We start from the raw sequence: 26375 nt of genomic DNA on the forward strand, positions 1-26375 counted from the left end.
TGCAGCCAACATAGTAAAGAAATTATTTGGGCAGATGCTAGAATCATTGGGTAAAAGATGGTTGGTAAATAAGAACTATGCAGTCTCAGGGTGTCATCTTCCAAATTAATCACTGGACAGAGGGAAAAGTATGTTCACAGTGGATGAATCTGGTGGACACCATCTTAATCAGATGACAAAATTAATGCACCAATAATGAGGGAGACTGGCAGTGTCCCACCTGGTGACTGAGAACGGTCCAGCATTGATTAATCTCCTTTCACAAATGCTAACCTGAATCTAGCCATGAGGAAACAATCAGGTAAATTCTAATTGAGGGATGCTGGTGTACTGGTCTAGATCATCAATGTCATGTGAACAAACAAATAACTGGGCAATGGTTGTGACCAAGACAATGAAATGCACCACATAATCCTTGACTGGGTCCCGGGACAACAATAAAAATAGTTGTAAAGGGCATTATTGAGGCAAGTGTGGAAATCTGAATGTGGGCTGTATATTAGAAAAACATTTTGCATTGATACAAAAATTTTTCAAATGTGATGACTGTATTTTGCTTGTATAGGAGAATGCCTTTGTTCCAATTAGTCCTCAAATGACTCAGCAAGATATGTACATATATTACCCATGTATTTGTACAGAGAGACGAAAAGCGGGGTCAGTGGTAACAATTGGTGTCCATTACACTTGTCTTGAAACTACAAATTTTTTTGCAGGTTTCAAATTTTTCAAAATAAAAAGTTGAGGTAAAATGTAGAACAGGTTCATCACATACTATTTCAACAATTCAGAGAACAAGGTTAAAGAAAATAAATGCACTTCTGGCTGTTTATCCTTCTAGGAAAAATAGATACGGGTATCTTCTACCCATTTGGACCCCTTGTGGAGTACAGAGTTTTGTAATCTGGTTTTTTTCACTTAATATCATACCATGAATGTTTTCCTTGTTAGAAATAGTCTTCTAAATTATTTTTCATGGCTTAATAATATTTTATCGTGTTGGTACACCATCATTTATACGAACAATCCCTTTTCATTGAACACGTAGGCTTTGCAGTGATTAAAAATCATCACCTTGACCATCTTTGGAGTTAAAACCTTGTTTGATCCATGATATGTTTCTGGATAAATTTTTAGAGCTGGGAAGACTGGGTCAAAGGACGTGCACATGTTAAGTCATGGCAGGCACAGTTGGCGACCATGCAACAAACCCTCCCCTTTCTTCCTTGCTGACAAAAATCTCAGTTTTGTTTGGTGCAACAACATGCCCCACTCTAAGGGCTGAGTTACAACAGGTCGAAGCCAATCATGACAATCTCATCTCTTCTGTCAGAGACGTGCTTTCTCTGGTGCTCTTAAAATGGGGTGAGGGTGGGTGGGGAGCCCAGGACCCAGCCAATGAGCCAAATGAGCTATAAACAGAGTATTGCTGGGAGTGCCCTGATGAAGGCAAGCCCCTCTCCTGCTGCCATTTCATGTAACAGTGGAGATGAAATCCTTAATGCCCAGCCCAAGAACCACACTGCAGATGGCACCCTGGAAAGAAGGAGCTGAGCCCCTGATGACATCACTGGGTTTTGATGACATCACTGGGTTTTGATACACCGCTGAGCTCATGTACCAAACCTGCCCCCACCTGGATTATCAAACACATTTATCAGCTAAAGCCTGCCAGTCAGGCTTTCTGTCACTTGCATATTAAAAAACACAAACAAAAAACGGCTGTTCTAACTGACATATGTTGACTGATTGCCTTCCACAAAGGTTGTATTGCTTTTCATTCTCCCGGAAGTGTGAAGCCGTCACTGGTTTCCCATCCCTTCCCCAAATTCTAGGCATAGAATAAAGTTCCTCTGTGGTTTGAAAGACGGCTTCATCAGGGCCCCTTCTCCAACCAGGTTACAGTCAATCTGCTCTTTGGTAAAACCGAGGAAAGACTGACCCCTAGGGGGCTCTCGTCTCAAAGCACCTAACAGGCTAGGCCGTCAGCATGCACGGGCTGCAGGCTTGTGGAACTGGCAGGAGTGACTTCCATCATCCAAATCTACGCAAAGAACCCTTAGTTAGGAGCCTTCTTTGAGCTCAGCATGGGAGTAGCGAGCACAGGAAAGGAAAATGCATCATGACGTGGCGCTGTTTCAGGTACCTTTTTGCCTGTACGCACAATTCAGGCATCCGGTGTTCAAGGTTAACCCTTTAGCTAAAGTCAGCAATGGACACCTCGGACACCTCGGAAAGCTGTGAGCAGGAGGGTCCCCCCGGTGCCGAGACGGATGCAGCAGCGGACAGTTTGTCTAGAGACCTGAGTTCCTTTCCAGCAGTGAAACCATGAGCAAATCACAGCTGATACAGATCAAGACCTTTCTTGCCATGATAACCACTGACTCCTGGAAACTTTGAAATGGTTTCTCTACTAGTCCCACCCTGCGGATGAGGAAACTGGGGCCGGGATGGGTTCAGGGTGGCTGCCCTGCTGTTCCCTTAGCTCAATCCCATAGCTGATTGAGGCAATTCACATGGCTCTCTGATCTCAACTCACCAAAGAAAATCCTCACAGTTGGTCCAAAACAACTGTAATCGACAACAGGATGAGAAATTCTTGCAGCAAGTCATGACGATTTTCTCACATAGCTGTGTAATAATGATCTTGTTACAAACTGGACTTTATTCAGAACCTGGGCGTATATAAAATGGTTGTGAACTAGCCAAAATTCATGAAGGAGAATGGATGTCCTAAGGTTTTTGTCAAAGGATGCAAATAGGAGTTCTAAGCAAACGGAAGTTCCTCTACAGTTGTGAACATTTTGCTATGCACACCCCATTCCTGGAAACTGGGAAGGATGAACTCTGTGGATGGAGGTACCTGGGTTATTTCAGTCATTATTCAGAATCTTGCATTTTAATGTCTTGGGAGTAAAAATCTAAAAATACCTTTCAACAAATCGGTCTCTGTCAAGATAGCAAGTCTTTTTCCTTCTGTGATGACTCTTATCACAATGCTTCTAGTATTTAGAACTAGACAAAGATCTTCTCTTTAAAAATGGATGGTACCCCATACACATCAATTGACAGTTGCCATGACAGAAAGCAAGCCAGCGGGGTGATGACCCTGAGCATTTTTTAAATCGAGGCATCATTATAAAATTGGAGAATTTTAAAACTGAAAGGGCTTAGGCATCATTGAGTCCCATATTTTCAATTCGGAGATGAGGAAACCAAGGACAAAAGAGGTAAAGTAAATTACTAATGCTGTGGGAGGTAAGATCTGTACAAAAAAATAATAATAAACCAGGAGACAAAAATGCTAGGACAAGGATATAAGTAGAGATTAGCATTCAGAGCTCCTGTTCCCATGGACAGTGGAGACCATACATTTTCACTGTGGTTTTCTCTGCTGATCCAACCTGAATGCCCACGACTCCTGCCCCAGCCAGCATCTGCTCCCAGGGCACCAGTATCCCCAGAGGGAGGGAGACCTTCTTACCTAGTGTCCATGCCTCCCTTTTTCCCCCTTGGGGCCTTGGGTGAATCTATGAATTCCAGGATCTCCCTGGGAAAATAAAAGGTTGCTTAGCTCAAATGGGTAGGAAAATTATGATTATTAAAAAAGAAAAGGCACCAAAGTGGACCCTTTCAGTTGTCTGAGCCTGCTCAGTATTCCAAATACCCAGTGCAGTTAAAATTCTAAACACTTTAAGAGCCCAAACGTTGTATAAGATGGACTTCCTTTCAAATCTCCTATTGGTCACAATACTAAGACAGGCTGAACAGATGCCTCATTAATGAATTATTCATTGTCCTCTGCCTTTGTGCCCAAGCAAACAATTCACAGTCCCTGGATTAGAGCAGCAGAAATCCCTGAAGCCCCACTACTCACAAAATCTCCCCTCTCCTCTCCATGCTCACCAGGTCATCCAGGTGGCCCAGGCAAGCCCTTAAATCAAATTTTTAAAAAGTGTCACTTTTTAAACTCATCTATTGCCTAAAGGGAAATGGCAAATGAGATTCAAATTAAAAGAGCAATGTAGTACGTGAACTTTAAAGCATTAGCTGCCAAAGAGATGAGGTTGAGACACAGAAAAGAACATACTTTTATTGGAAATCTGGGATACACTTGGCCTTATATGTGCATTGCCTCACAATTCAAGAATTAACCTGCTACATATGAGGAAACTGAGGCTCAGAGAAGTCAGACCCTGTCCCCCTACCACCAATACCCTGGATCTTTTCACAACTTCCTGATGCTCCTACACAGAAATACACGTAAGGAAAAGAAGGCTTTCTCCATCAGTACTAGCAGCGCAAGATCTTATGAAAAAGAGAAGAAAAGAGAGAGAAATGCTTCTGGAGCTCCTGACTGCTACAGGCAGGGAACCAGAGAGGTGGAGGAACTTGCCATTAGACTATGACATGAAAAGCAAATGGTTGCTTCTCTTAAAACCTGCTGTTAGATACACATGACTGTATCTAAAATAGATAAACACAAGGTCCTACTGTATAGCACAGGAAACTACATTCAATACCCTGTAATAACATATAACGGAAAAGAATATAAAAAGAAAAAAATATATGTGTATGCATATGTACAAATGAATCACTTTGCTGTACTCTTAAAGCTAACATTGTAAGTCAACTACAATTCAATAAAAGAAATGTTTGTTAAACCTTGCTGTTAGTGGTACCACCTCTGTGCCATAGTTCCTACAGAATCACAGAATTGGGGAGAGCCCCCCCATGCAGGAGCCTTCCTCGGATGATGTTATGTACCTGGTTCTGGAGGGTACACACCACGCCCTGAGAATAGTAAAGTGGGGCCCCCTCTGAAATCTGACTCTCAGACACACAGGAAATGGGATGTTCTCTGGTTTCCACACGAAGTCACCTCATAATGTCACTGGAGACCTTTCTTCACGTCTTCCCCGGTCTGATACAATGGTAAGAAGGAATTAGTTAATTCTAAATTTTAATCCTGCTGTTTAATTGACAACCAAGGCAAATTTCTTTGACTTCTCAGTTAAAAACAATTTTCTCATCGGTGAAATAGACATACTTATCTTATAGGGCTGTTACAGGGACTCAATGGAATAGTAAATTAAAATGCTGAGTACAGGGCCTGACATATGGTGCCTATTATGTTTTGTCCAACATATAGTCCTTCCTTTTTCTGACCCAGACACTGGCTTCCAGAGTAATCTTCCAAATCTGTAGCTTTGAACACATGTCTTACTTGCTTAGAAACTTTCAACAGCACCTGGTGACTCAGCAGAAAAGAACAAAACCTTTAAAACATGGCATTAAACCGGTTCCAACTTGCCCTTCCAGACTGTCCTCCCACTCTTTATACTTTTGATCTCACCCTCCACTTCTGTTGAAGTGGAATCTTTGTTTGTCCAAAACCACTCTGAGTTCTTTTAATCTAAGCCTTTTCTTTTTCTTAACCTGGAATACTGTGTGTGTGTGTGTGTGTGTGTCTCTCACAGAAGTCTCAGTGGAGAATGTCTTGATTTCCTGTGTTCCCTGGGAATGCCTGAGTCTTCTCCACCCTGAGCACATTCTCAAATGCCACAGGACCTCAGTAGGGAAGGCTGGTCTCACATCCCCTTCCTCCTCCCTCACCATCTTTTAAATTTCATTCCATCATTACTCCCTCACTGAAGCCTTCCTGACTGCGCAGGCTGGATCAGATCCCAGTGCCATTTCCTTGCCTTTCATGTACTTATCTCAGCAGTAATCTTACACCTATTTCCATGATTATTTCATTAATATCCGTTTCACCCCATAGAGGCAAATCCTGAGAAACAGAACTTATGCCTATTTTGGTCCCCATTCTACAGTCTTCCCTAAATTACAATACATGCTCAGTGAATTTTGTTGACTGATTGGATGGAGAAAGGCCACTCTACCTGAGATTCCTCTCCAAGTCACTGGGCTCCCATTGATTCTTTATTTGTACCATTCTTACAGCCTTTTTCTTATCCTATCTTGTATTAGAGTTATTCCTGTACAAATCTTATCTCCTGCACCAGCAAACCAGCTCTTTATTGGTCAACCTTGACTCATTTACTTCTGAACCCTTCTCTGTGTCCGCCAAAATGCCCTACAGCTAGGAAGCACTTGACAGGCGTTTACTGAGTTCAACTAATTTTGGTGGAAACTGAAGGCTCTCCAGTCTTGAAGGGAATGTAGTGTGCTCCACCTTCTCCAAAATCTGACCCACAAACTGCAGGTTGGAAATTAAACCTCAATAAAGAGTCATGTCTTGCGACTCTCTGTTTCATGTATCAGGAAATCAATCCACGCCTAAGGGTAAAAACATTGCTCTAATTCCATAGGGGTAATAGAAACATACGTAAATAAATTTAACCCTCTTTATCTAATCCAGTGAATCAACAGAAGCTGATTACAGTGCTGTGTCAAGTTGGATCCTTCAGGCTGGAATCCATCATCAGTTAGTAATGTCTACATGGGCATGGGAAGGGAAATTGATAAGTAATGTCTGCCTGGGCACAGGAAGGGGGAGTTGCAGTACATACACCAGGAACCTGCCCTCCCTCACATGGAGAGAGTGACCAGCACAGTGCACAGTCGCAGTCAAGCAGATAGTCCAAACAATGGACACTGGGAGATGCAGAGAAGGGGGAGGTCACTACAGACTGACATGGTCAAGGAGGGCATCATTAGGATGAAAGAGAGGAGGTGGAAACTGAAGGAAAGGTGAGGTTCAAGTAAACACTGAAGATGGATGCAGGGGAAAGGCGTTCCTGGATGAAGTACTGAGTGAGGGTGAGACACAGAGCTTGGCATGCAGAAGGAATCTCCAGGGGACAGTGAGGAGCCCAGTTTGACTGGGAGGGACACTTTTGGACTGAGATTAGTGAAGAATGTGGTTGAAAGGCCTTGCGTGTCAGACTACATCACTGGTGACAGGAAGCCATGAAAAGCTTGAGCAAAAGGGAATGATGCCCATGATAAAGCACAAAAAGTTAAGTAAGCTGGTTCCCATGACCCATTTCACTATCAGCAGAGTCAGGCCTTAAGTAGAAGTTCCAAAGACTAATCTAATATTTATCACCCTTTCACTCCCAACCCAGTACTAGTGCTACCAGACGACGCTTTCCCAGAGCTTAGAAATAAGCTATCCAGGTCAGTTTCTGCAGCAGGAATCTGAGAGATGTGGGAGAAGAATCTTCTCACACTTTACCCGATTTCCCATTTCCTTTTCCTCCAGATGACCCTGGGACTCCACGATCACCCTAGAAAAAAACAAAGAAATACAAAAAGAATCTGTATTACATAAGTCACACACACCAGGAAATTTTTTCACATAGTTTCACATTCTAGCCAAGAGTAGAAAGTTCTAAATCTGACTATGTGGCAGACTATATGCCCTGAACAATCTTCCCTTCAAAAAACAATTTAAAATCCAAATAACAAATTAAATTACATCTTACATGCATCCATGAGCTGATAAAGAAAAAGAGAGATGCTTAGAGTTTAGACAAAGAGAAAGCAGGAATCTAGAAGAGTCACAGCTATTGGCTGCCGGAGGACTCCTGATCACTCTGGACATGTGTGGTGTGAAAACCCACAAGGTGATCACTCATTTTAAAGTGGTCCCAGGAGGCAGTGCCACCAAGTATGTGGCAGAAGCAAACAACCTCCACTCAGTGGCTTCTCACAGATAAAGTTCCATCAAAAATGAGTGTCAATCAAAAGTTACAACACATAGGAGGTAGACACCATGAGGGAGAAGCCAGCAGATCCAACAGACAACAAATTAGACTTATAATGACTATAGATTTTGCAATTATCACAATGTAAAATAAATATCTTTAATCATTTAAATAACTCAAAAAATGAGCTAAGGAAAAAAAAGCATCTATATTTTAAAAAAGGGTGGGGGGCAAGCAGATTTGAGAAAGAATCAAACAGAACTTCTTGAAGTGAAATTAGAATAAATGAAATCAAAACTCCAATTAGCAGGTTAATGGCACATTAAACATTTAACATAAGGATTGGTGAACTAGAAACTGAAGAAGTTATTCCGAATGCAGCACAGAAAGATAAAGAAATAGAAAATATGAAAGAAAGGCTAAGAGACATTGAGGATAAAGTGAGAAGGTCTCCAAATTTCTAATTAGACTTCCAGAAGGAGATACGAGAGAAAGTGGGAAAGATTAAAATTTCAAAATGATCATCTGCTAAGGATTTTCCAAAACCTGGAGACACAAATGCTCCGATTCAAAAGCTTACTAAGTCCCAAATAGGATACGTGAGAAGAAATTCATGCCTAGAACACCATATTGAAACTGCAGAAAACGAGAAACAAAGGAAAGCTGTAAAGCAGCCTGAGATTTTTTTCAAAGATTGCTAACAAAGGGACAACAGTTCCTTGACGGATAACTTCTTAAAAGCAAAGATGAAAGTCAGCCAGGAGAGGATGAAATTAATTTCCAAAGTGCTGAGAGAAAATAATTGTATACCCAAGAGTGATCTTTCAAGAAAAATGGTGAAATCATGAAATTGTCAGAGTAAAAAAAAACAAGGAGCATTTACAACCTTCATCAAAGAAAAATATCTACAAGTTGTATTTTAGGCAAAAGAAGCATATGATCTTTTCACGTTCCTTTGAAGGCATCAGTGACTAATAAATGCGATGGTAAAGCTAGGTAAGTACTGATTAAATAAAGCAATCATTATAACAATGTCCAGTTACTAGAATTAACAAAAGTAAAAGGTGAAAATAAAACTCCAACAGCAACATGTGATATGAGAGCTAAGTTTATAGGTTCCTTGTCTTTTGAACACAAGAACAAACACATAAATTAACTTTAGACATTGGTGAGCACGCATGTTTATTTAAATTTCCAGACTAGTTGTGAGAAACATGGAGAGTATTAATTGCAAACTCATGAGGGTGGGGAGAGCTGGGGAAATAGAATGAGAAACTGTCTGTACCTGTTCTCCATCCAAGCCGTCAAGACCCTCCTCACCAGGGCTGCCCTGTGGAGCAAAGGAAGATGAGGACATTAGGGACCAGAGGACCAGGTATCCCTGGTTACTGCTTGCATGTTAATTTCCTTGCTAATATTATTCTCAGAAGGTAGAAGAATCTAGGTCTTCCAAACAACACTTATATTCGGCATTCAAGTATTAAAAAAAATGTTAAAAAAAATAAAAAAATAAATAAAAATAAAGCTTGCTGTAAAAAGCAGTGATTATTTTCTTCCTGAAATGGATATTAGCAATATATACTGTTTTTCCTGACAGTTTCAGATGCTAAAGAAAAATAGAAGAAAAAAAGAAATTCAGATTTTGAATGGCTAGAAAGGCTTCCTTTTAAAGTTTTACACTGGGACAAGCATGGTAACTCTCACCGGACCGAATGAAACATTTCTCACTGGTTGTCTACGATGGTCCTTGTGTCACTGACCTTTTTTTTTTTTTTAATGTAAAAAGACTGGCAAAGAGAGGAGGGTATAGCTCAGTGGTAGAGGGCATGCCCAAGCATGCACGAGGTCCTGGGTTCAATCCCAGTACCTTCATTAGAAAAATAAATGAATAAATAAACACCCCTATTTATCCTCCCCCAACAAAATAAATAAGTAAATAAAAAGACTGGTAAACATGCCTGAATTCATCTGCATAATGGAAACTCCAAAGATCACAGATTAAGCAGGAATTAAATGAGTGTGTTTGGACGTGTGTGCATTTGGAAAGACTTATGACTTAAAAAAAGAAAAAAAGACTTCTTTAGAGAAGAGCTGAAAAGCTGGGGCTGACTACGATAAGAGTAAGAACTGGCCGCGGCATTGTGCTACCCCATCAAGCTTTCCATCGCTTTCAAATCACAGGCTCGTTGTTTTACCAACCAACTCAAAAGGACAGAGAATCTATTTATTATAAAGCATCTTCTGAAGAAAAAACAAAAAGATTCAGAGTGTTGCAAGCAGAATAAAATGCATTTTACACACGTGGGGTGGTCGATGTACTCCTACTGGCCACATGAGGAAATCAAGTTTCAGGCATTTTTGTTTTAGCCAAAGGACAGCTGATTTTAGTGAATGAAAATACACATAGGAAACTCTAGGACTAAATCCCGTGCTACATTTGGCACAGGACATAGTGGTCCCAGGAGACCTGATAAATGAGATCCATCAGCCCTTGTCTGATCCATTCATCACTTGGTATTCATTCCCTAGGATAATGCGGGGAACATAGCGGGTACCTAATACATGTTTGTTGAATGAATGAATGAATGAATGAATGGGCAAATGGGTACTTGGCTTCTGAATCTGGATGTAAAGCCACTCCCTGCTGCACCAGCACCTTACCAGCCCTGTCCTGCATCCCTCTCCCACGTGATACCTCACGTGACCAAACCCTCCTGAACACACCTTGAATTCAGGACCAACTCTTTCAGATAAACATGATAATCTTGTGGCTCCATCATTGTAGTCAGCAAGGCTTGAAATTTATCTTATAGATCCAGATTCAAACCTGAAATACTTACCTTACAGACAGCCATTCATTAGCATGACAGTTTGGCTGTTAACACCACCTGACACATCTATCCCCAAGTATTAAGCCCCTTTGCTGATTACTCAAGCAAAGGAAAAAATCAGTGAACTTGATGTTGTGTTTCCCAAAGAAGCCACCCCCAGTTTGAGAATAAGGAAGACCACTCACCTTTTCTCCAGAAAATCCTCTTGCTCCCTAAAATTCAAAACAAATAAAAACAACTGAGCTTGAATGACACTTTTAAGCCACTGTTTCATTTAGGAAACCATATGTTCCCTAATTTCAAGAAACTGCAATTTTGATACACACATTACTATATATAAAATAGATAAACAACAAGAAACTACTGTCTAGCACAGGGAACTATAGTCAATTTCTTGTAATAACACACAGTGGAAAAGAATCTGAAATATATATATGTATGTATGACTGAATCACTTTGCTGTACAGCTGAAATTAACACTGTAAATCAACTACACTTCAACTGAGAATAAAATTTTAAAAAAAGATACTGCAAGTTTTGGATCAAAATGGAGATTTCTTCTCTAGTGACCATATGGACATCACTGATTACTACCACTCCCCTGCACCATGATGTGGAGAAAAGTGCACCTTGTAACTCCTCCCACAGTAGGGGGAGAGCCAGAAACAGCAGTAACCTGTAGTTTATGACAACAATCATACTCTTCCAAACAAAAATGGGAATACAGAGTCACAAGCATGCAAAGGCTTCCGGGAACAATAAGACAAAGTAATTGAAAGACAAACTTGGTAGAAGATACAGAATATGGTCACTGTGATCAGAAGAACTCCAGAGGACTCTGAAGCTGGCTGTAAAAATAATTCTCTGGCCTTATTAAAGGACATTCTCTAATCCTAGAAGGTTAAGAGACATTTAAATCAACCACTAAAAAAGGGTTTCCCACTCATGATCCCTAAATTTGGCTTTTAATTTATTTGTTTGTTTGTTTGCTTGTTTGTTTGTTTTAATGGAAGCACTGGGGATTGAACCCAGGACCTTGTGCTTGTTAAGCACAAAGTCTACCACTGAGCCTTTAAAATCTCATTGTTCTCAAGCCCAGCTTCCAACTGCCACCTCTGTGGGTCTCCTCCTGAGGGCTTTTCCTGGTATCGGAAGTCTGTCCACACACGAGACCGGCCAGAAGTGCTGGGGTACCAGTGTCCCCTGGGAGCAGCCCTCAACTAATGCCCAATGGGATCTGGTGCACACATACCCCCGCTCCCTCCCCCTGGGGGTGAGTTGTGCTCACTGCCCCCACTGCTTCTCAGCAGGATTAAGCTCTATCCACCCACAGTGTAATCAAATAATAATGCACTCTTTTTAGGCCACCTTCCCTTCTAACTTCTCTACTCCCCTACTTGGGTTTACTGTGACCCCCAGCCCCACCCCCCAAATAAACACTAGATTTTGCACTGGATGCCTTTCCTCGGGCTCCACTGCTCCACTCCCTCAGTCTGAGAAAGAGCTGAAACACCAGAACCATGCTGAAGAATTAAGATTTTCCTCAAACTCCAGAGACAGGGAAAGATCTCCACAGCTTGAGGCCACACTCACCTTGGGTCCTCTCCTGCCCCAGCATCCATCCTCACCTCGGAGTCCAGGAAGACTTCGGGGACCTCTTTCTCCCTGTGGAGTAAAGATACACATGGAGACAGTCAAGCAACAACCTCTGTCCCCATCCAACCAATTCCAGCCAGCAATGAGCAACTGTCAGAACGGGTAAAATAACAACATGGTCCTTGCAATCACTTTTACATCCTCAAAGACGTGGTTGGATGACCTGCAAGGCAATCAGAATGTTCACCCATCAACTGCCCACACTGATGACTCCAAATCACACGAATCTGAACTCTCTCTATGTTCAATCAATTCAGTCAAGGCACATGAGCAAAAACTTAAGCATTCAAATCAAACAGAAGTTGTCTCTGAACATTTCCTTCAGGCAGCTAAAACTGGATGAAGGTTTCCTCATGGCTCCACAAAGAATAAACCACTATTTAACTCTTTCTTTTCTAGATGAAATCCAGCCTCTGTCTAAGGTGTAGATCATAGGTCATACGTCCTCTCCTGAGAAGCTTTTACTGTTATATTGCTTGTTATTATGTTTTTGTGTTCTATTCCTGGTATATTGTGAGCTTCCTGGAGACAAGGACAATGTCTCATTTATTTATCTCTGGATTTCCAGCCCTAAGTACAGCGTCTGGCACACAGTAACATCCAATCAGGATTTGAAGAATGATTCCCTGAATTATGTTAATGAACGTAACCTTTTGATCTAGGTATTGAATAAGGAATGGAATGGGAGATGTCAGGCCTTTTACTAAGTTGATCAAATATAAATTAGAAAGCACTATACATCCCAAGACCTTTCATCAAAAAGAGGGTCTACAAAATGTAATATCTAACTTTCTCTTAACAAGGCTGGATGACTTCCCTGTGTGAGCTGCCCAGGACAGCAAAAGGGATCACGGTAAAGTGAGAGGTCCTCCGGATCTGGAATGAAAGGACCTGGGTTTGAGTCCCAGCTCTGCCTCCAGCAAGTTTTGTGAGCACATGACTCTGTGAATTACAATTTCCTCCACTGGCAAAAAAAAAAAATATGGATCTGGATAACATGGATTCTAACCACTCATAGGATTGTTGTATTGAACGCATGAGCTATTGTATTGAAAGGATGTCACAAACCACATGGATTGGACAAATGAGGTGCTTTATGCCTAACAGACTGCAAGTGATAGCAGAGCACAACACAAGACATGGGTTTGGACACACCTGCAATGCTGTCTACCTGACCTTAGCAAGTCACTTACTCTCTCTGAGTTTCTATTTCTGAATATACATAATGAAAGTATTAACACATATCAGTAGAGTTGTGATGAAGGTTGTGTCAAAATATACACAAAGTGCCTAATGCAGAGCCTAACACACAGGAGGTGCCAAATAAATGTCTGTTCTCCTCTTTCTTCCTAGCCTATAAGAATTTTTACGTTCAATATATGGTGTTTAAGCTTCATCTGGAAAACGTAACCCTCACAGATCTGCTGGTTTACATTGCACTATCCAGTGTCATCAATCATGAATAAATGGTTGTCATCTTTATTAGAAAATAATTGTTATATATAAAACAAACATCCCTAATAAAGCAAGGACACTGAGGAAAAATTCTTAGTTTTATTTTTAACAAAATGTTAAAAATAAACCCATTCAGAATCTTTAAAAAAATGATACAAATGAACTTACTTACAAAACAGAAAGAGACTCAGAGACTCATAAACATAGAAAACAAACTTACGGTTATCAAAGGGGAAAGGGGGGAAGGATAAATTAGGAGTTTGGGATTAGCAGATATAAACTACTATCTATAAAATAAACAAACAATAATGTCCTACTGAATAACCCAGGGAACTTTATTCAATACTTTGTAATAACCTCTAATGAAAAAGAATACCAAAAAGAACATATATATATATAGGTGTATCACTATGCTGTGCACTAGAAACTAACACAACATTGTAAATCAACTCTACACCAATAAGATGAATAAATAAATAAAGTAAGTAAGTAAGTTAATCTTGGAAATAAAAAATAAAAAAATTTCTAAAAACTCACTCAGGATGGCTATTAGCAAGAAACAAACAAAAACAAATGTTGGCAAGGATGTGAAGAAGTTGGAACCCCAATGCATTTGGGGTGGAAATAGAAAAGAATATAGCTGCTATGGAAAACAGTATTGTAGTTTCTCAAAAAAAAAGTAAAAACAGAATTACCACTTAAGCCAACAATTCCACTTTTGGAATATACACCCCTAAAGAATTGAAAGCTGAGTCTCAAAGAGATCTCTGCATACCCACAAACACAGTAATCATTCACAACAGCCAAAAGGTGGAAGCAACCCAAGTGTCCATTGATGGATGGATGGAGACACAAAAGGGGACATACAGATACCAAGGAATATTATTCAGCCTTGAAAAGGAAGGAGATTCTGGCATGCTACAACATGGATGAAACTTGAGGACATTATGCTGTGTGAAATAAGCCAAAAAGACAAATACGGTGTGATTCTACTTAAAGAGACATGTGGAGTAGTCAAATTCATAGAGACAGAAAGTAGAACAGTGGTGGCTAGGGGCTGGGGGAGAGGGGAACGGGAAGGTAGTGTTAATGGGTACGGAGTTCCAGTTTGCAAGATGGAAGAGTTCTGGAGATGGGTGGGGGGAGGGGCCACACAACGTGAATGTACCTGACGTCACTGAGCGTCACACTTAGAAGCAGTTAGGACCATCAAGTTTACGTTACCTGTGTTTTACTACACTTAAAAATTAAAAAGAAACATGATGAAAAAGGAAAAGACCCACTCCTATGACTTCTATTTATAATTTCTAAAGTTCCAGTTGTTGTATCTACATGATTAGGTATCTGTTTTTTTCAAAATCAGTCCTCAGGGAAAAAAAGAGTATCCTTAATTTGAGTCTTCACAAAGTCTCCCGTATTTCAGAGCCCTCTCTCCATTACTTGGCTTTGAACAGCGTAGGATTGACACCCAGTCAGAGGTAATTTGAGATATTTATGGGATGTTTATGGAAGTCACCTACCAGATCAGTTAAAGAAGAAAGGAGATAAAGAAATCTGACAGAGATTATTTATTATATTTGAGGGTGAGACCTCACAATTTCAAATGTTAGACCATGAAACAGGACTTTTAAAAATCACTTTTACAAACAGCAGAATTTGTAATTACATTCCTGAGTGCCTAAAAATACTCTCACAAGAAAAATGAGGCAACAGGTTTTTGAAGCCAGAAGTAAAATTTGCAGTGAGATTTCATAAATAGACTTAAAAGTGGTTTATCTGAAAAACATTTAGAAGTGAACACAATATACTCTAGAAAACCTGGTGCGATGCTTCCAGAAAGTGGCTCCAGGAATGCCAAAGAAATATAGAAATTACATGGAATGAGCTACAAAGATATGTTGCACAAAACAGGGAATATGGTCAATATTTTATAGTAACTATAAATGGAGCATAACTTTTAAAAATTGTGAATCACTATATTGTACACCTGTAACATATAATATTGTACATCAACTATACTTCAATAAAAAAAGAATAAATATACTTCAATAAATTAAGAAAGAAATTACATGGGAAGAGTTTTGAAAAAAACGGCTTGATAAAATATGAGGAAAAAAAAGAATTTCCAGGGCTGGGCCTCATCCTTCCTCCAGCTGTGGATCCGGCCCCCAGGAGGTGTCTCAGGGGAAATCAGAAACCCAGCAGGGGCCACTGGAGTGCCCAGTGCACATAGGCTTCTTATGTGTCACTTCACCAACCTTCACAACATCCCTACATGGAGGGGCTTACACTGTGCCCATTTTCCAGATAGAGAGACTGAGACCTGGAGAGTAGACTCATCCCCCAAATTGATACAGGTAAGTGGCAGAACCCAGGACAGGCTGAATCAGGACCCTTTCCCAGGATGGACCCTGGGTACCATGGAACCGCAGCTGTAACTAAGTTAAATATTGTAAGTAAATAGTTGTTCAATTCACCTGCATCCCTAATAGATCCTGTTTTCTAATTGGGCAGAACAGCTCCAGGATGTTCTCATAAGAAATGGAAATTGCTTTATGATGGGCAATAGGCTAAATTGTTTTGAGAGGGCAATTTGGGCTCCCTGTGTTTCTCATTAGGAATTAAGTTCTACTGCATTTAAAAATCGATGATCGATTGCTCACAGGGGCTGCTTAAAGCTATTGATTAAAATCAGGATAGTGGAGAGAATTACATCAACAAAGCTTTTCGAATGCTGGGCTGGTGCAAGTTATTCTATGAGAAAAGGGAATAAGATGAAGAAAAGCAAATTATTTTGTGGATGAGATAAGAAGAGAAAACATACGCACGTGTAGCCATGCAACTAACACATACAAAGCTCCCAACAAACGTGAGCTGGTTGTGTTTGTGTGTGTGTGTGTGTCTGTGTGTTTTAAACGTTTTACTTTGAAATAATTTTAGATTTATAAGAGTTGCAGAGACAGGACGCAGGGCTCCCGGACATGAAGGGCGGTGCAGACTGTCACCTGGAGGCCTCTTGTGGGCAGTGACGTCGGAGAACAGGCTTGAAGGAGGTGAGGAAGGAGCCGTCCAGGCAGAGGGACAGCCAGCCCGGCCCACGAGGCGGGAGAAGCCTGTGTCGTCCCAGAACATCCCGGTGGGCTGAGGCCGTCGGAGCCCGAGGGTGGGTGCGGTCCCCCGGTGCGGCCCTGGAGGGGCCTCACCAGGTTTCCTTCTCCTCGAGGTGAAACCAGCATCCCTGAGCAGGGGAGGGGTGAGGGTCACCACCAGACAGATTCCATCTGGGCCCTTCTGACCGCTGTGCGTGGTGGGGGGGCTCCCGCAACCGTCCAGGCGAGAGGGCAGGGCGTGCGCGCGGGGAGCGGGAGGAGTGCCGCGTTCCAGGCGCGTTCCCCCCCCCTCCCCCGGGCTGGGCTCAGTCCACCGCTCTCAGGGCGCTTCTGCCTGGAGGTGCTTCCCCGGGTTCTTGGTTCTCCTTCTGTCGGCTGCAGCCCGCGTTCTCTCCCCGCACTGACCACAGCTTCCATCCTCTATGGGTAGAGAGAGTCTAAACATTAAGGCCCTATAAGGAACTTCTATATAACATGTACACTTTGTGTAATCGTGACATTTCACTGCCAGCCAAAAAGCTGGCTTCCAGGCACCACAACTTCCGTATCCAGGTCTCCAGGAGGAAAGGTCTAGACTGCTCCCCACTGTTTGCTGGTAAGTAATCACACTAGTACACACATCTTCACACATGGATTTTCTTATTTCTTCCCTATCTGCTTTCCCAGCCCACCCTCACGCAGCAGATGCAGGTTTCTGACTTCCACCCGCTGTGAAAGGAGGGCTCAGTCAACACCCACCATCCCATACAGACACAAAGACAAAAGATAAGGGAACACGCTCTTTGCCTTGTGATGAGAACTCAACGTTGACTCTCTTGACAACTTTCCCGTGGATCACACAGCAGTGGTAACGGGAGTCACACGTGGCCCATTATTCCCCTAGCATGCACTTACCTCACACCTGGCAGTTTGTACCTTTTGGCCACCTTCCTCCAGGTCCCCTTCCCCCACCCCGCTGGTAACCAAGTCTCATCTCTTTTTCTATGAGTTTAGTTCGTTCTTTTTCTTTCCTTCTCTCTTTCTTTAGATTCCACATATAAGTGAGCTAAAGCAGTATTTGTCTTTCTCTGCATGACTTGTTCCACTTACCCCAATAGCCACTATACATGCTTTTTTTTTAACATTTTTTTGAGTTATAGTCATTTTACAATGTTGTGTCAAATTCCAGTGTAGAACACAATATTTCAGTTCTACATGAACATACATATATTCACTGTCACTTTTTTTTGTGTGTGAGCTACCACAAGAGCTTGTGTATATTTCCCTGTGCTATACAGTATAATCTTGTTTATCTATTCTGCATATGCCTGTCAGTACAGATTTTGAACTCCCAGTCTGTCCCTTCCCACCCCTCACCCTCTTGGCAACCACAAGTTTGTATTCTATGTCTATGAGTCTGTTTCTGTTTTGTATTTATGTTCTTTTGAGGGGGGTTCTATATATGAGCGATCTCATATGGTATTTTTCTTTCTCTTTCTGGCTTACTTCACTTAGAATGACATTCTCCAGGGACATCTATGTCGCTACAAATGGTGTTATGTTGTCAGTTTTTATGGCTGAGTAGTGTTCCATTGTATAAATATACCACTTCTTCTTTATCCAGTCATCTGTTGATGGACATTTAGGCTGTCTCCATGTCTTGGCTATTGTAAATAGTGCTGCTATGAACACTGAGGTGCAGGTGTCATCCTGAAGTAGGGTTCCTTCTGGATATATGCCCAGGAGTGGGATTCCTTGGTCATATGGTAAGTCTATTCCTAGTCTTTTGAGGAATCTCCATACTGTTTTCCACAGTGGCTGCACCAAACTGCATTCCCACCAGCAGTGTAGGAGGGTTCCCTTTCCTCCACAGCCCCTCCAGCATTTGTCATTCGTGAACTTTTGAATGATGGCCATTCTGACTGGTGTGAGGTGATACCTAATTGTAGTTTTGATTTGTATTTCTCTGATAATTAGTGATATTGAGCATTTTTTCATGTGCCTATTGATCATTTGTATGTCTTCCTTGGAGAATTGCTTCTTTAAGTCTTTTGCCCATTTTTGGATTGCGTTGTTTGCTTTTTTCTTATTATGTTGTATGAGCTGCTTATATATTCTAGAGATCAAGCCTTTGTTGGTTTCATCATTTGCAAAAATTTTCTCCCATTCATTTTGTTTTACTTATGGTTTCCTTTGCTATGCAGAAGCTTGTAAGTTTCATTAGGTCCCCTTTGTTGATTCTTGCTTTTATTTCTATTGCTTGAGTAAACTGTTCTAGGAGAACATTTTTGAGATGTATGTCAGATAATGTTTTGCCTATATTTTCTTCTAGGAGGTTTACTGTATCTTGTCTTATGTTTAAGTCTTTGATCCATTTTGAGTTGATTTTTGTATATGGTATAAGGGAGTGTTCTAGCTTCATTGCTTTACATGCTGCTGTCCAGTGTTCCCAACACCATTTGCTGAAGAGACTGTCTTTATTCCATTGTATATTCTTGCCTCCTTTGTCAAAGATTAGTTGACCAAAAGTTTGTGGGTTCATTTCTGGGCTTTCTATTCTGTTCCATTGGTCCATATGTCTGTTTTTGTACCAATACCATGCTGTCTTGATGACTGTAGCTCTATAGCATTGTCTGAAGTCTTGGAGAGCTATACATGGCTTTTTAATAGTGGGTTTGCTGGTCAAAAAACAGGCATTGTTTAATTTTTGATAAATTCTTCCAAATTATCCTGCAAAAAAACAGGTGTCTTGCAATCAACAGTGATGAGAGTGGCCACTTCCCTGCCCCAGATATTATCAATCTTTTACATTTTTTCAATCAGGCTAGCATAAATAGAATATGTTCTTATTTTCATTTTCCTGTATTTTTACAAAGTCAAACCTCTTCTTGGGTACTTATTTTCCATTTGCATTTCTTTTTCTGCAAATTACTAGTTTATCCATTGTCCACTTTCTATTGAATTTCTACCTCTTACTAATTTATAGAACATTTCTGTGTGTTCCAGATATATTTGCACTGTTTAACTGGTACATTTCTCTCTATATGTGATGCTCGTCCTTCTAACTTTATCCATGGTGTCTGTCCTTAAATGCAACTCTTAAATTTGGAGTCAAAACTATCAATTGTTGCCAAGACTTGGAAGCAACTTAAATGTCCATTGACAGAGGGCTGGATAAAGAAGCTATGGTATATTTATACAATGAAATACTACTTAACCATAAAAAAGAATAAAATAATGCCATTTGCTGCAACATGGATGGATCTAGAGACTGTCATTCTAAGTGAAGTAAGACAGAAAAAGAAATAAAAATACCATATGATATCACTTATATGTGGAATCTAAAAAAAAGAAAAAAGAGGACACTATAAACTCATCTACAAAACAGAAAGACTCACAGATACAGTAAATAATCTTATGGTTACCAGGAAAAGGGAGTGGGAAGGGATAAATTTGCGAATTTGAGATTTGTGATTATTAACTAATATATATAAATAGATTGAAAAACAAGTTTCTTCTGTATAGTGCAGGAAACTATTCAATATCTTTATAATAACCTTTAATGAAAGAGAATATGAAAACAAATCTATGTATGTATGCATGACTGGAACATTGTGCTCTACACCAGAAATTGGCACATTTGTCACTGACAGTACTTCAATAAAAACAGTAACAAACTATGTGTTGTTTCCATATGACTTCTGTTACTACTCGAACTTTCATAACTAAACGCTCACGATTGGCTCTTGCATCTGCAGCAACTCTGGTCTGTGTGGGGTGAAGCGCTCTCTCCTCTTACACCCCATGAAGGACCACTTGTCCCGCGCCAGGTATTAATCCTACGTCACACTAATCTTCATATGCACTGAAGTCCTTTCTTAGAGCCCTTGCTCTGTTTTTAAACACCACGCTAAGGGCTGTCCCCGTGATCTGTGAGGCAGGCTCCCCAACACACCAGCATCGCTCAGCCCAACAGGACCAAGTCACGCCCACTGACTCCATACTGGCACCACACTGAACTACAGTTCCGCCTGACAGAGCCTGGACTCTCCCACGCTGAATCTCCCATCCACGAAAATGGTGGGTGACTCCATTTGGACCCATTACCCAGTCTCCTTTGTGTTTTCCATTAAACTTTCATCACGTTCGCGCCTGCTTTTAGTCATTTACTGCCACGTTGTCTGTGATGCTTCTTGCTGCCGTTAAAAGTCATAAATGCTGTTTACTGTTAGAGCTTTTAGTTGGTTTCCAGCGGCACTGCTGGTCCCAGGGATGCTCACCCCACTATCTGCGCCCCTTGTTGTGTGTCTTAATGATGTTCTCCCCTGGGTGTGGTGACCAATCCTCCCCCGGGTGCGGTGATCAATCCTCCCCCACCCGTGGCCAATGGGCTGCAGCAAGGTGTCCTGGTGCTGGCCCTGGAGGAAGCTTGCTCGGAGGAAAGGCCAGTTGGACGAGCCCCGCGCTCACTCAGAGGATGCGTCCTGGTCGCAGGGTTGGACGTTCAAGTCAGAGAGCAGCCGGAAAAGCACCACCAACAGTAACAGCATTTGCTCCCTGCTGGACGCTGTTCCAAGTGCGTTTCCCACCTTGGCTCATTTAGTCCGCACACCTAGGATGCAGGTAGGGCTATCCTTCCACACAGATGAGGAAACAACACAGTCTGTACACTTCAAGAGGCAGGAAGCTGAAGTTCCAAGAGGAAGAGGGCGACGCCTGTGGAAGGGTGGGCAGATGCCAAGAGCCAGGTGCCAGTTTCTTGCGAGAAGGCGTGCCTTGCCTCGCGGCATGCCGGTTTTCTTACGTAACTATTTTTTGTGACCGTAGATAACCTGACTTTTGTACTATCTAATGAAGCCTTCATGTGTGACCAGTTCATATTTAAACCACCATCTCACAGTAGGTAAATTTTGAAAATACATTGAATCCGTGATTCTGACCAATTGTGCTTTCCAAGGATGGCCACACCAAAAGCTCCAAGTTCTCCTGCCATGCACGTGACCTTGCACTCCCGTCTCAAGATGAGGGTTCTGATCGCCCACCTTCTTTTGAATCTGGTCAGGCCTTAGTGATGCCCTTGGACCCAGCAGACTGTGGTCGGCAAGTTACCGCCTGACTTCTGAGCATGCTCAGAGCCCGGTGGCTTCAGGCTGATCCCTTGGTTGCTCCCTCTCAAGTCTGCCACTCCCTGTGAGACCCAGCAGCCTTGCAGGACCACCTCTACCTGCCCTTTCGCATTCGAAGCTCACCAGGGCAGGGAAAGGAAGTCACCTCGGGTCCTCCAGCCCAGCTGAGACCCTAGACACCCAGCATAGGACTGCCCACTGTTCCCCTCTCAGCTTCATCACCCACAGAGCCCTAGAGGGTGACTGCTGTTCTGCAACACTAAGGGTTGTGTCTGGGTTTGTTGTTGTTGCTATTTGGGAAGTGGGAACAGGGATGGAAAGATAATAGGAACAATGAGTTAATTATCTGTCTTCCTACACTTTGAACGTTCTTGAACCTATGAATTCTGGGCAGATTCTGAAACCTGTCAACCAGCAAGAGCTGTCTCTGCCATAGAGGAGACCAGCCTGATCTGCTTTGCGGAGAAGTGACATTAAAAGCCATTGTTATACTAGGTGAAGTAAGCCAGGAAGAGAAAGAGAAATACCACATGATATCACTTATATGTGGAATCTTTTAAAAATGACACAAATGAACTTATCTACAAAACAGAGACAGACTCACAGGCACAGAAAACAAACTTATGGTTACCCAGGGGAATGGGAGTGAGGACGGATAAATTGGGAGTTCAGGATTTGCAGATACCAACTACTATACATCAAATAGATAAACAACAAAGTCCTACTGTATAGTACATAGAGCTATATTCAATACCTTGTCATAGCCTATAGTGAAAAAGAATGTGAAAAATAATATATATGTATGTGTATAACCAAATCAATATGCTATACACCAGAAATTAACACAACATTGTAAACCTACTATACCTCAATTTTTAAAAAAGCTATTCATTGGGAGTTCAAAATTTGTAGATACTATATATAAAATAAGCAACAAGTTTCTACTGTACAGCACAGGGAACTGTAGTCACTATCTTGTGGTAACCTATAATGAAAAAGAGTATGAAAATGAATGTATGTATGTATATGTATGACTGAAACATGCTGTACACCAGAAATTGACACACTGTAACTGACTATACTTCAATTAAAAAAAAAGCCACTCAGAGGGTGATGTAGTTTGAAGTCACCTCTCTTGCGAGAAATGAAACAAAAAAAGAATGAGTCCTACAGAAGGCAGTGTCACAATCAGTAACCACAGGTGGCTGCTGAGACCTTAAAATGTGTCTAGTCCAATTGAGCTCTAAATGCAGATACACACTGGATTATGAAGTAGCATATTTTTAAAAATAAATTATCTCATCAATATTTATATTAATTACATGTTGAAATGATTACATCTTGGATATACTGGGTTAAATAAAATATGCTAATAAAGTTAACTTTGCCTGTTTTTTTAAATTTTTTGTTTGCTACTAAAAATTTTTCATTATATAAAATTACATACATTGCTCACATTCTATTTCTAGCTCTGTACTAGACGGTCTTTATAAGATATGTTGGTTTTGAGATGTTGAGACAGCAGAGAAAGGGGACAAAATCATCCTCCACCCTAGACAGGCATTGCTGGCTTATCCAAGTTGTCTGAAATTGGCGTCAGTGGTCCTAATGGGCTAGTCAGACCTTAAGTTATTCTCTTAACTTTGATCAGGCATATTATGAAGCCAGAGGCCAAGCAGAAAAAATAACACTTAAAAGACATTTTAAAACATCTTAAAAACAGGAAGAAATAATTTCACTACTGCTCAGCAAAATCATGTAAGCTCACAATTCACATTTCTGAACATATTTCTAACATCTGAGACTACGCTTACTGAAGCAAAATAAAGAGGAAAGTGGAGTGATTCTCCCACAAACATCACCAAAGAAAAGGGTGGGCTTACACAAATCTCAGTGGCTACATTTTTCTCTAATTTCTGCTTCCTTTCCAAGCTCAGGCAACCTAAAGATTCTAATAATCAACAGACTACTCTAACTGGGGCAATTAAAACACTAATGCTTGTGTATACCAGGAGTGTGAAAAGTTTGGCCCAAAGACCCCTCAGGCCCCCAAGACCCTTTGGGAGGTGATGCTCACAAAGTTAAACCTTTTTTCCCAATTACACTAAAATGCTATCTTTTCCTTTTTCATTCATATTCTTTCCCAAATGTGCAGCAGAGTTTTAAAAAACTTTATTGTGGTATAATTTCTGTACAGTAAACTACACATATTTCAGATGTACAATTTGATGAATTTTGATAGATGTGTACACCCATGAAACCATGACCACAATCAAGACAGCTAACACTTCCATCGCTCCCCAAGAGATGCAATTTTTGAACTACAAATTTATCCCTCCCCACCCCTTCTACCCCTTGGTAACCATAAGTTTGTTCCCTATGTCTGTGTACAGTAGTTTTTAAGAGGTCACAAAGCAAGCGATATCACAACAGACTCTACAGAAGTGGATATACCAATCCAGCTGCCTTCTAATAAGCTAGACATTAAAGACATTTGAAAACACATAAAAGAATGCCACTCTTCTCACTAATGTATTTTGTTTGGGAAAATAGTTATTTTTTATAAAGGAATATGTGATTTATGTTATGGGTTTATTTTTATTATTTTGAAAGAAAATAAATGATTTTAAATTACTTCGATTTTAATTTCTAACATGGTAAATATCAGTAGCTAGATACCACACCAACAAAAGCTCTTCGAGCTCCATAATCTTTTAGAATGCAAAGCTATCTTGAGACCAAAAAGTGTAAGAAACAGTAGTATATAAAAGTCAGATTTAAAATTGACCCCTGTGGGTGAGTGGTTTCCCATCATCTAAAATTAACTGAAAATGATGGGCTTTTAAAATCCTTTCAGTATTTATATGATGTAATAAAGATGGTCCCAACCACATTCCAGTCCCCAAGCTAACAACTGTCTCTGTGACACACATTGTTCTCCACAGCCAATCACATGGTAACTTTTCTTTGCCCAGGGATGTGTCCAGGGTTACATACAAATTGTCAGCAGGTGATGACAACTCCATCACCTTTTCAGTCACTCAGGAAGGCATCTGAGTGATCTTGTTGTAAGAACAGCCTTAGTTCTTTAATTGATTCTGTTAAACCACTTACAAGCATGGCTGTCTCCTTAATGGTAACAAGCTACCTGTTATTCAGCTCATGATTAAGAACTGCTCTTCAATGTATGCCTGTCAGACACAGAGCACATTTTCAGTTGTCCAAGAATCACTGACTGAAGACCAAAATGACCATACTTCATCACCAAACACCTTCTGGAGATTATATCTTTACAAACTCAGTCCACCAAACATTTGTTGTAACAGATGATTATTTTTATATAGATATTTTAAATCCACCTTAAATGGCATGGATGTGAAGAACTTTGATGGCTTAATGCAATTAAGTATTCCTAATAGATGACCCATTTACCATACTCCCTCAAAGAGAAAAACAGATTCAGTACTTACAGGACCACCTTCTTCACCAGGGTGACCAGATAATCCATCAAAACCCCTCTCTCCCTGAGAAAAAATCAAAATAAATATTTTGGACTCCTAATCCTTCATTTCTCAAATCTATGTGAAATAAAAATGGTTACTAATAGATACCCTTGTTTCACTGAGTTGACGTTTTACTGAGATTCTACTAAATGTGGAGTGTAACACACAGAGACGTAGAGACACTGTTGGCCTGTCTTAGAGTGAAACTTGCATACCTGTTTGTCTTCATAGTCCGGGACCCCAGTCTATTTTTATTTTTCTAAAATATCTTTTAAGCCATGCTATTGTGAAAACCAAAGTCAAAACTAGTTTCTAATTAAACATTTCAGGAAGACTATTACTTTAAAGGGGGCTTTGAGCTGGTTTTACAAAACATCAGTAAACAAAGGTGTTACAGCCCGCATTACTTATGAGAAATGGTTGCTTATTTCTGTGTGACTAAACTGTTTAGTCTCTTTTTTTTTAACTCTTCTTAGATAACTAAACCCACAAACCATTTCCTGTCAAGGAAGTTTGGCTTAACATTTTATAGCCAGAGGTTTTTATTTAGTCGAAAACCTGGTCAACAAGATGTGGGAACCATAGTCTCCTTGTAATTAACAAAGATATGAAAGTAACATGACCAAGCACTGAATTCTGAGCAGAGAAGTCAAGAATTCAGGACACTCCCGTCTTTGGCCTTTGAGGCATGGTCCTCAAGTTGCCAAAAAACATGTCAAGAGATTCCCAGGCTTGATTTTCTGAACCTCCAATCCCATATTTAAGAAAAACAAGAGGGAAGAAAATTCTAGTGCTGGGGCATAATTATAATTTATTTTTCAAAAAGTAATTACACAGTGTTCAAAATTAAGATTGATCTGCAAAGGCAGGAAGAGCTCGTTTCAACCACCTCATGGGAAACCTTACAACAAGAGAACATGAAAGCCCATGGGTGTGATTCAACCTTACATGTGAATTGGTGATTATACCCCCATCTTAAAGCTGTCGTCCCATGAGAATGGAAACCTGTGTCCCTGGATAGCTGAGGACCATTTCTAACAAG

General features: G+C 40.8%; 1 protein-coding gene across 9 annotated transcripts in view; it reads right to left on the reverse strand.

Moving 5' to 3' along the window:
• Positions 1–26375, reverse strand: part of LOC140694960 (uncharacterized) — a 53374-nt gene that overhangs the window by 21860 nt on the left and 5139 nt on the right. For all 9 annotated transcript variants that reach the window (XM_072957948.1, XM_072957954.1, XM_072957955.1 and 6 more), the window contains 5 exons: positions 25301–25354; positions 12098–12169; positions 10690–10716; positions 8959–9003; positions 7202–7253 (listed from right to left, as the gene is read on the reverse strand). In XM_072957948.1, coding sequence (XP_072814049.1) covers positions 7202–7253; positions 8959–9003; positions 10690–10716; positions 12098–12169; positions 25301–25354 — 250 coding nt within the window. The remainder of the gene's footprint in view (positions 1–7201; positions 7254–8958; positions 9004–10689; positions 10717–12097; positions 12170–25300; positions 25355–26375) is intronic.

Source organism: Vicugna pacos, unplaced genomic scaffold (genome assembly GCF_048564905.1).
Source record: "Vicugna pacos unplaced genomic scaffold, VicPac4 scaffold_113, whole genome shotgun sequence".
Classification (NCBI taxonomy): domain Eukaryota; kingdom Metazoa; phylum Chordata; class Mammalia; order Artiodactyla; family Camelidae; genus Vicugna; species Vicugna pacos.